This window comes from Zootoca vivipara, chromosome 9 (genome assembly GCF_965207765.1).
Source record: "Zootoca vivipara chromosome 9, rZooViv2.hap1.1, whole genome shotgun sequence".
Lineage (NCBI taxonomy): Eukaryota > Metazoa > Chordata > Lepidosauria > Squamata > Lacertidae > Zootoca > Zootoca vivipara.
This window is the reverse complement of record NC_142592.1, coordinates 49,734,537-49,752,667: the sequence shown is the minus strand read 5'-3', so window position 1 is coordinate 49,752,667 and position 18,131 is coordinate 49,734,537. Positions and strand designations below refer to the sequence as shown.

General features: G+C 40.0%; 1 protein-coding gene across 10 annotated transcripts in view; it reads left to right on the top strand.

Annotated features, from left to right (window-relative positions):
- TBXAS1 (thromboxane A synthase 1) overlaps nucleotides 1-18,131 on the top strand; it is a 254,516-nt gene that overhangs the window by 163,305 nt on the left and 73,080 nt on the right. For all 10 annotated transcript variants that reach the window (XM_088652216.1, XM_035128282.3, XM_088652215.1 and 7 more), the window contains one exon: nucleotides 2,623-2,753. In XM_088652216.1, coding sequence (XP_088508342.1) covers nucleotides 2,623-2,753 — 131 coding nt within the window. The remainder of the gene's footprint in view (nucleotides 1-2,622; nucleotides 2,754-18,131) is intronic.

Here is an 18,131-nt window from a genome sequence, read left to right as displayed (position 1 = left end):
AGTTGTAGGCCAAAACATCTGGAGGGCCGCAGTTTGGGGATGCCTGCACTAGAGGCCTGCACTCTTTGCAGTTTTCACATTTGCCTTTTTTCAGGGAGGGAGGGAGAAGATTCTTTAACACCCACTAACACTTATAGTTTAGTAGTATTTGCAGAAAATAACTTTTGGGGACCCTTTTATTTCACACAAACCTTCCACATGAAAGATGTATCTTGGTTGCTAGGGAAAAGAAAGTGCAAACTACAAGGGTCCCACAGACTAGAAAATAAGTCAGAAGCAGGGAAAGTGCATTAAAAGGATAAGTAAGTCCTACTGAATTCAATAGGGCTTATTCCTAGGTTAGTGGGTACAGGATTGCAGCCTACGTAGATTTTAAAAAATAAGCTTGTTTACTTGTGCATGGCATTTGTGTGTCACCCCATATCATAAAGTTTTCTGGGCAGTTTACAATAAGTAACAATTTAAATACAGAATAATCACAAATCCATCAGATTAAAAGTTACGTAAGTACCACAAGAAAACAAAAACTCACTGCACCCCCAAATTGAACACAGATTGAAAAATGGAGGCCAAAATGACATAGTTATTTAAGAGGCCTGTGTGAACAAAAAGGCATTCACTAGGCACCAGAAACATAAGAAGGATTGCTCCAGGCAAACTTGCTTGGGAAGCCTGCTCCATAACTGAGGTGGTGGGATTGAAAAGATCCTTTCTCTGGTGGTTATCCAGGGTGGCAATCATTCAGTACTGTAGCAGGGCTTCAGAAGAGGATCTTGACATTCAGGTAGGCACGTGAAGCATAGCATTGACTGGAAAAATGGTTAAAGACAGATAATGTATTCATGTTATCATTTCTTTGTTACTCCTTAAGACATTTATGGTGGTCATCCTTTCCCCCGCTTAAATTGTAAAGAGCAGTAGAGTTCTAGAAGATTAGTTACCATTATTTTTATTTTTGATGTAACTAACCATAACAGTGATATTAACAATAGGCAAGGGCTACAATCCTATGCACTCTTACCACCAGCAGTGTAGTGAGGCCAGGTTTGGGTTGTTTTTATAAACTTAGGTGCTCCCTGTCAGTAACACCTGAGAGGGCTGAAATTCTCTTTATGTGGTAGCATTTACTAAAACGTGAAAGCAAAACGTGTGACCGCTTATCCTTAACAACATCAAAGTAATGATGAGGCACATTGGAAACAAAACAAGAATTTTATTTATATGCAATCTCTGAGGGTTAAAACTTAATGGATACTTGGAAAAGGCAGAATACTTTGTTTCAGTCACAATTACTTTACAGAATTAAATCAATAACTAGACTTCCACTTTAAACCTGTTTCTGATTAAACGGATTCCTCCAAAAATGGGTATTTGTTCTACTAAACCAGTAAAAGGCTTCCAGCCCCTTGTAGGATCTTTTCTTTTCCCTCAAGGAAATAAACTGACTTGCCCTGCCTAGCAAACCCCTAACCACCCAGGTAATCCCTTGGTAAGCCATTTCTAAATCTAATCCTGACTCATACCAAGCACTACCTGGCAGGTTAACCACCGGGTTCTAATTTTTAACTCCACCCAGCCCTGCTTGGCTTCTGGGTATCCAGAAAGATGAACCCAAGTCTGTCCAATAACACATTCATAGAATTGTGCTGCGCTCCACCTTTCTCTGTAGGCGGAGTTTCTCTCTCTCCATTTGACACATCTATCTAGTATGTTAGTCCATTTAATTATTTATAATAATAGCCACTCAGTGTGTAGAATTGGAATTTATTGTTCTCCAGTTTAATGCAGTAACCGGTTTACTATAGGAATCAATTGATCAAGTCTCAGATTTGTGCCATGCACACAACTCAAGCTTTATGAATATTATGCAGCAAGGTAGTTCCTATGAAGGGAAAAATACTTCGGGGCAAATTCCTCATTTTTAAAAAAACAACACACCAGAAACATTTAGTGACCTTCTATTTAATGGTTCACTTAGTGAAAGGGTACATTTACACAAAACTTTCCTGCAGCCCCGAGACAAACCTTGTGATTGTCTCAAGAGTCTGTAAATACAGTTTGCTGCAGTTAGTCTCTTTGGAGAAGTATATATAAGCTTTAATAGGGCATTAAATGAGGCACCCTGCTTTCCAGAATGAAAAGGGATGATGGAAATTGAATTAATGTAACCTTCCAGTCACATTCTCAGAGCTGTCTTACCTTGCAGGTTGGTTTGTAAGGTGTGTGTGTGTGTTTTTTAAAAGACCTCATAATGAATTAAGTGTGCTATGAGATACATTGCAATGTTGCAGAACCCTCAACACACAGTGAATCCTATTTCTCTGTAGGACAGCCTCCCCCAACCTAATGCCCTCCAAATGATTTTGGACTTCAACTCCCATTGCTCACTTCTAATATTGTAAATTAGAGAAACGTATGAGATGCGTCCTACAACCATGTGTTCATCTCAGTAATCGGAGTAATCTGAGAAAGCATATGTGACTCTCTAGTCAAGAATGACAAAATAAGAAAGCAGTAGTATTTTTTATTTTAAAAACTCTGAAAGGAAAGGAAATCCATATACTCAGGGGTTGTGGATATTTGCATTAATAGCTAATGATGTTTTTTGAAACTCTCTTAAAGTTGCATTTCCGTTCGTAATGGTCCCCCTGCTTCAGATTTTGCCAAATAAGAAACGAGATGAGGTGAATGGATTTTTTATCAATGCCATTAAGAATATGATTGCTTTGAGAGACCAGCAAGACCCAAATGAGGTAAGACTTCCTTATGGTAGGAAGAGCCATGCATGACCCAACCAAATTGTGTGCATTTAGTCCACTGCTTCCTACAGTGATTAATTTGTTGCCTCTAGGATAGACATGTTCAACCAGTCGACCGTGATTTTCCTAAAAAAAAGCTCACCAACTCTGGGCACTCTTCCCTAAAAAAAGCTCAACAACTCCGGGCAATCCTCCCCCCAAAAAGCTCAACCATTCAATGACAATGGGTAGATCACTGCCAGTTTTTTTTAAATAAAAATAAAAAATCCTTCCAGTAGCACCTTAGAGACCAACTAAGTTTGTCATAGGCTTTCGTGTGCATGCACACTTCTTCAGATACCTTCAGATTTCGTGCATGCACATGAAAGCTCATACCTATGACAAACTTAGTTGGTCTCTAAGGTGCTACTGGAAGGATTTTTTATTTTTATTTTGACTGCGTCAGACCAACACGGCTACCTACCTGTAACTAGTTTTTTTTTAATACTGGGAGTAGATTGCAGTCTCTTGGGATTTGGACATCCCTGCTCCAGAAAGCCCCATACAAGGCACAATGGCAGTAGCCTTTGCCTAATTTTTCACTCCCAGCATCCAGCATACTTCAGAATTATAGTGTCTCTGCTAACTGTAGAGATGATATCAAGCGCAGCAAAGGCCTCAGTCCAAATTGCAAACTCTGTCTGCTGTAATGTGTTCAACAATTTGGCTGATTATTTTGCTCTTGACTTCTACATGTTTTTGCACTTCACGATGTACATTGCAACTGGAGCTGTGAAAAGGGTACGGAAAGTTCACTTTTCTGGTGACTCATATGTTCTTATTAAAACTAGTATTGAAAATTGCACTTAGAACTTGCAAAAAATTTCCAACCCAGTAATTTTATCCATTTAAAAGCATGACATTTCTTCTAGTCTGGGTTTTTAAAAAACAATTTGTGTGTGTGTGTGTGTGTTTGCTCTCTTTCTTTTTCTTTCTCTTTACTTTTGCCTCTTCTCTCTATGTGCTCCCTTATTATAGATATATATTTCCCTTTTGTCACTTTCATCCTTGATCATACCTTTGGTGCTTGGGGCACCCTCCCTGAACTTCTACATGGCGTCACATCCTTCAGGCCACAGCTCAAACCTCAATTCTTCCATGAAGCCTTTAGCTTAATCTCCTTCATCTTTATCCCCAGCTGACATGAACCATAAATACATACAACAACATTTGTGCGTATTAAGGGTTCAATACTCTTGCTCTCCTTGCTATGGTGAGAGGGAAGCCAAGCTCTGGGCAGTGAAAAGAGTCTAAGGCTGAAGCTACACACCAAATCAAATCTACATGACTTTGCATCCTCTCCTCAGCTTGGAAATGGAGACATGAGACAGGGTTGTGGGCTTGTCTCTGTGCCCAAGGGGCACTCTGGGATTGGCAGGGCCCATTAGAATTGCACCTCCAGCTCTGATCTTGTTTTCTGCTACTCTCCACCCCCACCCCACCCCACTCCTGGTCCAAGCTTAGAGCTGGAAAGAGGAACAGATTTTCCATTTACCTCATGCTGTGTTTTGAGACTTAGCACAAGCTCAAGGCCAACACCCTTCCCCTTGCAGGAGGAGGCCCTGGTGACAACAGATTTTTGGTTTGCCAGTTCTAGGTTTCATTTTTAATTTCCCACTGCTTTCCTTCTGGAAAAAAACCCTGTTTACCGCTGAATTGCAACAATCGTTAGTTGGTTTTTCTGCAGACTGACAGTTGTTCCAATTCAGCGGTAAACAGTGGGTTTTCCTGGATAAAACTGTGGGGCAAATGAAAAACAGCTCAGACCTGCGCCTTCTAGCAGAAAACCTCTAGGACCTGTGCTTTCCTGGCAAAAGGTGTGGATAAGGTCTTAGTGTCTGATTATAATAGCACTTGTGAAAATATCCTTGTAGGCCACGTATTTCCTGTTTCGTAAAATAGCAAATAAAAGAAAACAAGAGACTAAATTTGTATGTAAGTGCTCCGATTACCCACCAAATTCCAATGCAGGCTTCCTAGAAACAAGCTTGATTCATTTCAGTTCTTACTGCTTTCATTTCATGATCTGATGCAAGTTTCCAAGTTCCAGACCTGCAGAAATAAAGAATATTAATTAACGAATATCTTACAAACTGAGCACATACTAAATATAATCTTGTGCAAATATTGTGAAAGCATGGAAAGAACTAAATTTGGATCAGTGGTGAAGTTGCTGCAGGTAAAAAATCCCAACCAAATAGCTTAAGTGAGGAAAATGATGCTTACTTTAAATATTTATATTAAATAATGGCCTTCCTTGTATGCTAGAAAATAATTGTACAGTGGGAAGGTAAAAATAATTACGGGAAGTTTTAGAACTATTTACCGGTAATTAATTAACAAAATCTATGTACTGCTTAATTTTAGTAAGCCTCTAAGGAGTTTACAAGAAATATCAAAATTATCAATAAAAAACATTTCAAAATAATTAAAATTAACAGTAGAAAAAGAGATTAAAACATGTTAATATCTATGTATCTGGCTAGGCCTAAATAAAAATGTTTGAGGCAGAAACCAAAAGGAATACAGCAAAGGTTCCTGCCTGATGTCAGTAGACAGGGAGATCCAAAATGTAGGTGCCATCACACTAAAATATTGATTTCTTACAACTGTTGATAGTTTTGTAATTTAGATTGAGCTCTGTGAGGTCATATGCTCTTTTCCCATTCCATTTGCTCTCAATTGGGTATGGTCTTTCTGCCATCATTTAAATGTAGGTAACATTCTGACACCAGCAAAACTATGGATATCCTCCTACTGGGATGTTTTAGGTCCACGCTTCAGAAATGCCCTATATACCTCATCAAAATTGTCTTCTTCTTCTTTGGCGATCACTCATAGCCGAGTAAGATTGTCTTCCATAAACACGATTTTAACAATGTGTAACTGACTGTGGATGCCAATTCTGGATTGGCACATCCTTCCACAGTGGGGACATTGGTTTCCAGGCAGGAGTTGATCATGGTGTGGATTTGCCAAGTGTGCCTTCCTCTTAGCACGTTTCTCCCTTGTGTCCTGAGATCGAGTTTCTTCAAAGCCCATGACACCTTTGGTAAAGGCTATTCTCCAGCTGGAGCGCTCACAGGCCAGTGTTTCCCAGTTGTCAGTGTTTATACTACATTTTTAAAGATTTGCCTTGAGACAATCTTTAAACCTCTTTTGTTGACCACCAGCATTACGCTTTCCATTTTTAAGTTTGGAATAGAGTAGTTGCTTTGGAAGACGATCATCAGGCATCCGTACAACATGACCAGTCCAACGAAGTTGATGTTGAAGAATCATTGCTTCGACACTGGTGATCTTTGCTTCTTCCAGTACACTGATATTAGTTTGCCTATCTTCCCCAGTGATGTGTAAAAATTTTCGGAGACACCATTGATGGAATCTTTTGAGGAGTTGGAGATGGTGTTTATAAGTGGTCCATGTTTCACAAGCATATAGTAAGGTTGGTAGTACAATAGCTTTGTAAACAAGCACTTTGGTTTCCCTGTGAATGTCCTGGTCCTCAAACACTCTGCACTTCAATCAGGAGAAAGCTGTACTCGCAGAGCTCAGGCGATGCTGGATTTCGGCATCAATGTTGGCCCTTGTGGAAAGGTAACTGCCTAGGTAGGAGAAGTGATCAACATTTTCCAACGTTACACCACTGAGTTGGATTTGTGGCGCTGCAGAGGGGTTATTTTGTACTTGTTGGTGCAGCACTTTGGTTTTTTGGATGTTGAGTGATAGGCCAAGCTTTTCGTAAGCTTCTGCAAAGATATTTAGGATGGTTTGGAGGTCATCCTCTGAGTGTGCGCAGCGCACACTACGTTGTCATCAGCATACTGAAGCTCTATGATGGAAGTTACGGTAACCTTACTTTTTGCTTTCAGCCTGCTCAGATTGAAGAGCTTTCCATCTGTTTGATATATGATTTCTACTCCAGTGGGGAGTTTCCCGTCGACAAAGTGTAGGATCATGGCAATGAAAATAATGAATAGAGTTGGGGCAATAACACAACCCTGTTTAACACCTGATCCCACTGTGAATGTTTCACCTTGAGAGCCATTGTTATCTGCAATTGTTGCTGTCATATTATCATGGAGGAGCCAAATGATGTTTACAAATTTATCTGGGTAGCCAACTTTCAGAAGGGCAATCCACAGGGCATTACGATTTACAGTGTCGAAAGTCTTAGGTCAATAAACGCCATATACAGGGGTTGGTTTTGTTCTCTGCATTTTTCTTGAAACTGTCGAGCGGTGAAAATCATGTCCACTGTCCCCCTAGAAGGCCAAAAAATGTTTTGGGATTCAGGAAGGGTCACCTTGGATATTGTTACCAGACGGTTTGCTAAGAACCTTGCAAGAATTTTGCCGGCCGCAGCTAATAGAGAGATGCCTCGATAGTTTTCACAATAAGTTCTGTCACCTTTTTTAAAGAGATTGATAATTTTGGTATCTCTAAAGTCTGCTGGGATTTCTTCTCTTTCCCAGATTTTTTCAGTGAGCTTGTGAAGTTGTTGTGCAAGTTCAATTCCGCCCACTTTGAAGATTTTGGCAGGTATCCCATCAGGTCCAATGGCTTTGTTGTTTTTCATTTGGTTAATAGCTGTACACAACTCTCCCAGATTTGGAGATATTGCAAGCTCATCTCTAACTTCTTTTTGCGGAATTTGTGAGAGGACCTCAGCAGCTACGGGGAGTTGCGGTTAAGGAGATGTTGGTAATGTTCTTTCCAGCGCAGTGCAATAGCTTCTTTATCTTTTAGAAGTGTGTTACCATCTGCTGAACGTAGGGGGCATATGCCATGATTTATTGGCCCATAGATGGTCTTTGTGGCTTTAAAGAAACTCTGTGCATCATGAGTGTCGGCTAAGTGCTGGATCTCTTGAGCTTTTTTTTTTAATCCACCAGGTGTTTTTTAGTTCTCTGGTTCTTCTTTGAACCTCAGCCTTAGTGTTGGCATAGGTTTTTTCCTTAGTGGCGCAGTTTCTATCTCTTTGCCAAATCTGAAAGGCCTTCCTTTTCTTGTCAATCATGTGTTCAATCTCACTGTCATTCTCATCAAACCAATCCTGGTGCTTCTTGGTTTGGTATCCCATAGTTTGTTCACAGGCTGCAATAATGGATGTTTTTGCTTGGTCCAGTGTTCCTCGATGTTATCAGGGAATTATGAAAGCAGATGGTCCTTAAGAGTCGTTTGGAAGCAATCCCGCTTAATGGGGTCTTGAAGGGCTTGAGTGTTCATTTTGCGCCTTGTTTCCTTACTTGAAGCCTGCGTTGAGGTATAATCTTGATAGCCATCATGGAGCATATTAGTCGGTGATCTGTCCAGCAGTCGTCAGCACTCGTCCATAGCTCTGGTAAGAAGCAACATGGAAAGCCTCCTTTTTGTGTTTCAAAGCTCTTTGCACTAATGCAGATGGCTTTTGAGGCCATAAGTAGGGTTCAAGATAAGTGCTTCGTATTTCTGTTGTTGTTTTTGTTTACCTCAGTACTCTGTTGAGTTTCACCTTGAACAAAGCAAAATTCCAGATGCATTCTTAATGATTATTTAGATGAGTGGGTGGTTTTAATACGTAGTCTTCCACGTTGTGTTCAGATGTGTTGCACCCTGATTTATTTCTTTATAAGAATCCTTATCTACCCATTGCCATAATGATTTTAAAAAAGAAAATAATTCAAGCAGAAATGGTATTCCACAACAACAACAACAACAACAACAACAACAACAACAACAATAGTACAAAGCACTTTGGGGTTCGTTTTAAAGGTGGGTGGTTTTTTGTGTGTGGTTTTTTACACGTTTGGTTAATCCTGAAGGCAGATAAATAAAAAGGATTGTCAGATGTGGGTTGTAATAAATTTTAAATGAGTTTCATAAAAGCTACAACTAAACGTAAACCTGCCCATACAGGGAATTTCTAAAACACACAATTCCTCCTCAGTTTTTTCCGCTGCTTCCTATCATGAAAACTGTCATGTGGATTAATAATTCATTGTTCTTGAATCAGCCCTTGAGGAAAATTGACCGCAATGTCATTTCCATCTGAGTGGGGTTGGTTTTTGTTTTTTTTAAGGGGGCTAAAATGGAGGTATGAATCTTCTTCCTTTGCAGAATCACCAAAACACATAGGCCAGAACTTGGATTAATTGGCTCTTTTGCTGTGACTCTTCATCAGAGGAAGAAGACTTAAGGGAAGCTCAAACAACTGCTATGACCCCCTCAGAATTTCAGCAGCTTATTGTAACATAAGCTTCTGCAGGAAGCAAGATGCCTACAAATCACATAATGGAATGTGTCTTACACTTAACTACACTTTGGGCTTGGGACTTATGAAGTGGCTTTTCTTTGACCCTTGTTTGTGCAGCTCCTTAGAGCTGTGGATCAAGTCCTTTCACATTGGACTTCACAGAAGTCAAATTCCTGAAGCACTTCTTATTAAATAGTGGGTAGACGACACAGCGATTCTTCAAGAAGCTCTTTATTTCGAAGCCAGAACATATCTGAACTGCATTGCCGAGCTGGCCTGCTTTTATAGAGGCTGGCTCAAACAATGTATCAAACATAATTCAAAGTTCCCTCCTAAAACAACAGTCAAGGACCTGAGGGAAAACTATATACACTAATACATTACACTTCTCATTTAAAGGCATGTGCTTGGGCTGCAATCCTAAATATTTCAGCTACTGTGTGCCCCCCCCCCCCCGGTTATAACTGGATTTAAAAGACTAATAATTTATGTATCCTCTTATTTTTCCTCGCAATGTGCTTTCTTGGAAAGTGTGTCACCTGAATGAAAAATGTGTCAATTAAAAGCCAACCTCCACAGGTCCATTAAAGAGACAGAGTCCAGAGAATGTTCTGTGATTTTAATTAAAATAGAAATGTGAGTAATTGGTTTTGTGCTGTAAACCTTTATTAATATCTTAAGGAATACTGCAGCCTCTTTCGAAAGCCATGTTGTGCTACATTTTGTGTCGGTTTCCAGCCCAGGTTTTGGAGACTGCTCAGTCCTTCTCCACAGGTTCAACTTTTCCTTCCACAGCAACATACCCTCCAACATTTCTCCAATAAAAACAGGGATGTCCTTTTCCATAATAATAATAATACCAATAATACTAATAATAATTTCATTATTTATACCATGCCCATCTAATTGGGTTTCCCCAGTCACTCTGGGCAGTTTCCAACACATATAAAATAATAAAAAAATTAAACTTTTTTTTTTTAAAAAAGTTTCCTATATAGGGATGTCTCCTAAAGGTTGTGCAGTTACTAATCTCCTTGGTTTAGGGGTTGTGTTTTTGCTTTGTTTCTTTATTTGCAGATTTTTTAAAAGAGTTTTGCAACAAAAAGTTATGAAAACACCAAGCGGTGCACAGTTAAATAAAATAAGATAAGACTATAAAATGCAACGGATTACAAACTGTGTTAACTAAAAAAACAATGAAACTACTTCAGAGTATCATAAGTAGATATCAAAAGTCACAGAGAGACAGAGGAGAAGATCTAACTCTTCTTGTCGCTCTTGTGAAAAGGGTTATCCATCTAGGTAACCAAGACCCAGGTCTGAATTCAGACAGAGGTGCAACTTGATCATCAGTTAATCCAAGAATGCCTGTAGCTGCTCTGCCACAAGCCACTAAATCATTTTCCAATAAAAGGTGTACAATGGTACCTTGGTTCTCAAACTTAATCCGTTCCAGAAGTCCATTCCAAAACCAAAGCATTCGAAAACCAAGGTGCGCTTTCCCATAGAAAGCAATGCAAAACGGATTAATCCGTACCAGACTTTTAAAAACAACCCCTAAAACAGCAGTTTAACATGAATTTTATTATCTAACGAGACCATAGATCCATAAAATGAAAACAATAATCAATGTACTGTACTATAAAATAAATAAGACAGAATTGTAGATCATAAAAATTAAAATTAATTTTTTTTATCTGCACTGATAGTCATTGTTTGGATGGGGGGCTTTTATCCATTTCCACAGGCACACAATCAATCAATCAGTAGCTAAACTGGGTTCCACAGTCACAAAAACAAATTAACCGAAAAAGCCTCAAAAACAAAAACGCAAAATAAATAGCAAAACAAAAGTGCCCAACTTAATCTGTTCTGGAAGTCCGTTTGACTTCCAAAATGTTCGAAAACCAAGGCGCAGTTTCAGATTGGTGCAGACGCCCCGGAAACAATAGGCAACAGCCGCATTGAACGTTCGCCTTCCGAAAAACGTTACAGGAACACTTACTTCTGGGTTTTTGGTGTTTGGAAACCAAGATGTTTGAGTATACCAAGGTGTTTGAGAACCAAGGTACTACAGTACTAGCAAATTATCAGTCACTATCACCGGCCGGTTGGTCCAGGGTGGGTCTTTTTAGGAGCAGTCATACTGTCTAAAGAATCCATGTTTCGCCATGCATACATTGTTGTTGTTTAGTCATTTAGTTGTGTCCGACTCTTCGGGACCCCATGGACCAGAGCACGCCAGGCATTCTTGACTTCCACTGCCTCCCGCAGTTTGGTCAGACTCATGTTCTTCAAGAACACTGTCCAACCGTCTCGTCCTCTGTCATCCCCTTCTCCTTGTGCCCTCCATCTTTCCCAACATCAGGGTCTTTTTCAGGGAGTCTTCTCTTCTCATGAGGTGGCCAAAGTATTGGAGCCTCAGCTTCAGGATCTGTCCTTCTAGTGAGCACTCAGGGCTGATTTCCTTAAGAATGGATAGGTTTGATCTTCTTGCAGTCCATGGGACTCTCAAGAGTCTCCTCTAGCACCATAATTCAAAAGCATCAATTCTTCGATGATCAGCCTTCTTTATGGTCCAAGTGTCACAAGATTCCTTTGATTAAGCAAATCAACCTGCTCAGAGTTTTCTGCATCAAAGTACTGCAAATAATATACTACTTTATTAAATAAATAAATAAGCTATCATTGGAGCCTCATCCCGTTTTCAGTATATACTGTATATAAACCCACCACCACCACCAAACATCAGCCAGCTGTTGGTGTTAGCAAACAAAGCAACTTGAATGCCAAGCCAAATCCCCAAACAAGCATTTCAGAAAGATCCTGAGCTAACACAAGATACTGAAACATGGCCTGGAGTTTAATAAACTTGAAGACTAGGGAGTAAATTCCGGAGCTGAGAAAATGCTGCCCTCAACCTCAGTTATGTGCAATTCTAGAGTCTTGTCAGTTCAAGCACAGTAGAAGCTTTCAGTGTCTGTACTTGAAAGAGGCAGAGAGGAAGATTAAATGCTTGAAAGACAGAATTAGGGTGCATGCAGATGTATATGAGAACAAGAGTGTGTGTAGATATTTTGGTTATGAAGTGAGCACTGTTTTCTCTGCCTTCTGTGAAAACATATGTGCAGTCTCTGGATCAGATCCTGATTTCCTATTCTGGTTTGTCCCCCTGCCATTCCCCACTTCGAGCACTGTTTGTATATATACTTCTGATTTTTAAAATATTTTTATATTTATATTTTATATTTATAACCCCAGCCCTTCTGCTAAGATGCTCGGTGCACAACTATATCTTTACAGTGAAATGGATTAGGCTGAGGGGATAGTGATAGTGACTTATCGAGTGAGCCTCACCTCACAATTGACCAGGATTCGAACCTGACTTTCCCTTGTCCAAAGCAAAAGAAAAAAATAAAATCTAACCACGTAAATTATAGTCACAACTGTGAATGCTTAAATTGCATTGAAACCACTAAGAAATAAGCAAGACACTTAACCCTTGTTGAATTCAGTGATTGTTCTTTGTCCTGGTTTGTTGCTTCAAGCAACAACAAAAACGGAACCCTTTATCCTGAATAATTTAATCATTGTGACCTGCCACAGATACATTTTCAGTATAGTCCCAGCAGTGATGTCTCATTAATCATATATTCCTCAGTCATTTTTCTGAATGCTTCAGCTGATATTGTACCAAAAATGGACACTAGGGCCTGGAAGTTGGGGATTCATTTGTTAAAAGTGTGTTCAGTACATTCAATTAAAGATAGATATCAGAATTCAGTTTCAGGAAAGAAATTGAGACTGACACTCAATATGTTTGACCTTGGAGAGAAGAATTGGGTTGCATTACGTGCTCAGGTTTCATATTCGTACACTATAGAAATGAGGATTTAAAGAAGGATTATTAATGTAGTTGAATATGTCTTGCGCTGTATGGCTTGTATTCTTTCTTCCAATGTGTGACACAAAGCTTGCTACTTCCATGCAAAATTGCTTCCCTGAATGACCAGGCAGTGTTTAAGAAGGCTTAAAGAACTGGAAAAGGCATGGCTCACAGCACCCGTGTCACAACCTATAACGGAAGGCGTCTGTCTTGGACAGACTAGAAGAGACTCTTACCTACAGCATCCACAGAGTTAGGCTTCTATCCTCTTGCAAAACTTCAACAGGCAAGGAGTCTTTCACACAGCTACTCTGACAGCATCACCATTTGGCTTTCTGATAGATGCTTTGTTGTGCAAAAAATAAAAATACATTTAAAAAAAATAAAAGGAAAAAGAATATATAATATAAAGCAAGTGTCCATCTTGCTGATGTGTCTTTCAGTTTGCTGCTGGTGTAGCATTTTCCTGCAACTCAGTTATTCTGCAGCTAAGCAAAGCTGAGCAGACTGTGAAGTGCAGGTGTCTGTTTGCAAGGAGGGAAACATTTGGGAAGGCCAAGCCAGGTGACAGATATGATGTCTCCCTGCCTGCCTGTCTGTCTTGTTTGCATCCCACCTTTTCTTCCAAGTACTGTACTCAAAATGCCTTATCCATTTCATCCTAATGCAACCTTTTGAGCCTGAGAGACAGTTGAATCTGATTGCTTGATATACTTATTGAATTGGTTTTTGTAGGTTTTTACACCTGCCAATAATCCATCTTCATTCCTCTCACACCAATATTTCATTATTACTCAGACTTCGTTGTAAAATGTCTCCCAGTGATTGGGGGGGGGGGGAACCTCTGTTTAAGCCACCTCACGTGTAATAGTGCTTCTTCTCTTTCCTTTCCTTCTTTCACATTCACAGAATATGGTCATTTATGAGCTTACAGATGATGTGCTAACTCTGAGATTGTGTCATGTGGGTATCAGACCACGGCAGGGGTCTACTGTTGGTTTGGGCCATGAGTAGGCAAACTAAGGCTTCTAAATCCGGCCCACAGATGGTGCGGGAATCAGTGTGTTTTTACATGAGTAGAATGCATGCTTTTATTTAAAATGCATCTCTGGGTTATTTGTGGGACATAGGAATTCGTTCACCCCCCAAAAAAAATATAGTCCGGCCCCCCACAAGGTGTGAGGAACAGTGGACCGGCCCCCTGCTGAAAAAGTTTGCTGACCCCTGGTTTGGGCGCTCCTAACATAGTCTGATCATTAGCATCCTTTTCATTGAAGAAGACTGGTCTTAATATTGCTCCCTGTTCTGCTGTCCTCTCCTGTTGTTTGAACTTTTGGAAGGTTTTAAAAACTGAAGCAATGCTCATGAGAATTAAACCATGAAGTACCCCCCCCCCCCGCATAATTACCCTACAAAAAATGTAGGTCTCCTTTCCTTCCACTGACACACTTCCCAAGCCTTCAGGGATTTATTTCAAGGGCTTCAAACAGATTCTGAACAAACTATTAAAAGCAGGGTTCAGAGAAAGCTAAGTGCACTTAAGCCCTATTGAAATCAATGGAACATTAGCACACCAGTTAGAGTGCTTATATCCAATTGATTTCATTAAATTTTGTCTGAATTGTGCCCTAAGGCTAGAAAGTTAGTTTTAAAGAACATGGTATTGTTTCCCATGGTGCATTTCTTTTGCCCCACTGTCGCCTCTGTTTAAACAGGTTTTGCATGTTTTTAAGGCATTACAAGAACCTGGTTAACAATGATAATAGTGAGATGAAAGCTCATATGTGAGCAATCATGCCTCTGTCAATCCACATTCAATGATCTGAAATAAGTGATTCTCTGTCTCTAGCCTTAGAAAGGTATTCTAATAACATGCACTTTTACAGCCCAGTCTTAAGAGAAGCCAAAATGTTTGGACATTTCAGTCTTTGAGTTAGTAAGGATGAGTTTACATGATTAAAGGGCTATATAAATATGAATTTGTATAATTCATATTTTAATGCCCAAGTGATGCAAGTCTAATATCTAAAGTGCCTCCTCACACATTTAGCTGCCTGGGTGCTAAGATCAGCAACTGAGGCCCTGTTGGCAGTGATACCGCCTTCCATGGTTTGAGGGACGTGGTATATGAGAGAGCCTCCTCTGTGGTGGCTCCTAGGCTGTGGAATAGCCTCTCTGAGGTGCATCCTGGGGTACCATATACTTTTTGACAACTTGCCAGGACGAAAGGGGTGCGTGCATTGGAAATTTACCCTTTCTAGTCCTATGCTTGTGTTCACTGAAGACAATCTTACTCGGCTGTGAGTGATCACCAAAGAAGAAGAAGCTAGTCTGAGCCCTCTAGTCAACAGATTATAAAGTTATTTGATATTCAGCTCATTCTTTCAGACAATCATATCTTGCCTTAATATCTAAGATATGAACAAACCTTCTGTCTATGCATGCATCATCTTCTATTTTTCCCCCTTTGGCAAACCACAATGAAACCCACAAGTCTTCAACTAACATAGTTTTCCATTTTGTTCAAACCAGGAAACTGTGGCTACCAATTCAGAACAAGCCACAGTTTACTGGTTCATATGTTACGGGGAACTATGGTAAATTAAAGGCTCCCAATTTTTAATCACAGTGAGAAGAGAGGAGGGAAGGGGCTTCTGCAGATACAAAGTTGAGATACCTTCTGAAATAAGTAATTTACAGTTGTTGCCACACAACCCCACCTGTAGTGGTTTTGTACACTGCAATGGAGATTAAGCAAAATATCTAATTAGTTGATCACCTTCTCTCTCTCTCTCTCTCTTTTTTAAAAAGAGAAACAGCTGCAGAAATGTAATACTCAATATTGCTCCTACAGTGATAGAACATTCTCCAGCCAGTGCAGGATACAGTAAAATGTCATTGGTTTACTTCATCACAATGGAATACCCACACAGGACGCTTGTAGAGAATGTAGTTCATTTGGTGAAAGATTTTACAGGGCTCGGGAATAGCCAAGCCAATTAATTCCCCACAATTTAGATTTAAAGCCCACAGTTGGTTTTGTTGAACCTCAGTACACTTTTTGGATGTCCTTTTCTTCTTACTGGGTCATAGCACTTAGCTGACTGCAAAAGCCAAAGCACAGTATGTTAAGTATTTCTGCTTCTTTGTTTCTCACCATTCCCATGTCAGTGATCTGATAAAAGTCCTTTGACATATATAATGAATGATTCCTTTTGTGCCCTTATCTCATTTGCCCTTTTCCTGTGCCTTCTCCTCTCCCTCAATTTTATTTCCCATCATGGCTCCAAGAATATAATTTAAAAGCTCTCCCTTGATCTTAAAAAAAAGTAAAGCAGATTAAATTATTTTTGAAAAGCATCCCAGCCTTGCTTTTCCTTCCCAGTCTGCAGCATCTCAAAAGTCAAGCTCTGCAACCGCTTCTACACACACACCCTTTATTTATTTTTGCTCTGACAGATAATGCTGGTGTTTGAGGAACTGAAAATAAATGCAATGCCATAATGCATTTAACAATGGATTGCAAAATAGACAGCATGCCCAAACCAGCTTTAATGGAGTGGTGTTAAGTAGACCCCTGCCAAAAGTCACTATTTTCAAGGGCTTATTCTTCCTGCTTTCAGAACTCTATAGCATGAGAGCACAATAGTGTGTTGCGCTTACACTCTGGTGGTGAAAATATGAGGTGACAGATTCTCAGTAAGCATAGGATATAGGCGGAATGCGACATATTTGAAGCAATGACCTGGATCAAAGGACCTGTGGAACTAGTTCCATGTGCCCAAGTGGGGTTTAGACAGCCCCCTGCCCCAAATTCCAGATGGCAAACCTCTTTTGAAAACGAGAGGACATTCAAAAGTAGCTTGTGACATGGCACAGGAATCTTAAAAGCACCCAAGGGGAATACCCAAGCTGTTTGGATTATAGCCAACATTTTAGGCAATGTTACATGAGGAATGTGCCCAGGGTTGTCTTTGCACATAGGCTAAAAACCTCTGTAATGAGACAAGGGTGTCACTTTTTGTCTTGTCCCATCAACTAATATTGGCACAATGCGTAATATGCCTACCTAGTAAAACAAAAACAAAAAAACCAGGAGTCACTTTTAAAATGATAATTTCATGTTCCCTTAAGTCAGCTCTATCTAGGGCTATAAAAAGGCATTGATTTCCATTCTGACCTGTGTTAGTCATATGCAGCACTGTTCCATAACTATTTATTATTCCACACCATTCATTTTAGTTCAAAGGTAATTCATTTCAATACAAAGGAAACACAATGCAAATTTGGGATGGGGGGGAATAACCACTTATCATTTGTGGACTGACAACAACAACAACAACAACAACAACAACAACAACAACATACTGATAGTATTTTCTGGATTGATTTCCGTTCCAGACTTGGGATGAATGTTGGTAGTTCTTGTTCTCAAGGGGGCCCTAGGGCTTCACAGCAGGAAGAGCTAACAAAGGGTTATTCTGCACCCTCCAGTGTGTTTTTTCTCCTCGTGTTCTAATCTGCTTTCCACTTACTGGGATTCAGATCAGGACTGGTTTTTTTAAACAATGAAGTTAAGCTGATCGAATGCAATAAATTGTTTACAATTGTTTGATTAAATTTGATTTTCAAGTAATTAATTTGATTGTGGCTACCCCAAATCAAGTGATGCAGTGATTATTTGGCAGTGATCGTGATTGCTCCACAAGATATGAATTTACTGATATCCCTAGCTCTATTCACCTCTTCCAAAAGAAATTCTACCGCAACACCCCCTTTCTTGTTCCCTGTCATCAATGCAAAGCAAAGACTCCACTGAACACCAAGCTATACATCAGGCAGTTACATGGTTCTTTCCCCTGGCTTCCCCCCGCACAAAGGAACAGTTGCCACTGGAGACTGAAATTGGGTAGAGAGCCACTGAGGAGAGGGGCTGCCTAATCCTTTCCTCTCCTTCCATGTATCTGCTTAAAACCACCCCACTCCACTGCTCTTCTTTTTTTTTCCTGTGGGAGAAAAGATCCAAGATCCCAGCAGGTGGGAGAGAACTGGGGAGAGGGTGATGTGATAGGACAAGAAGAAGAAGGACGGAGAAGAATTAAGCAGCCCCATCCTTTGTTCCCAATTTCAGAAGCTAAAAGGGGAGAAAATTCACACCACCCAGCCTTTACAATACAGTATGAGTAATTGTTAGGCAATGCCAAAAACGAGG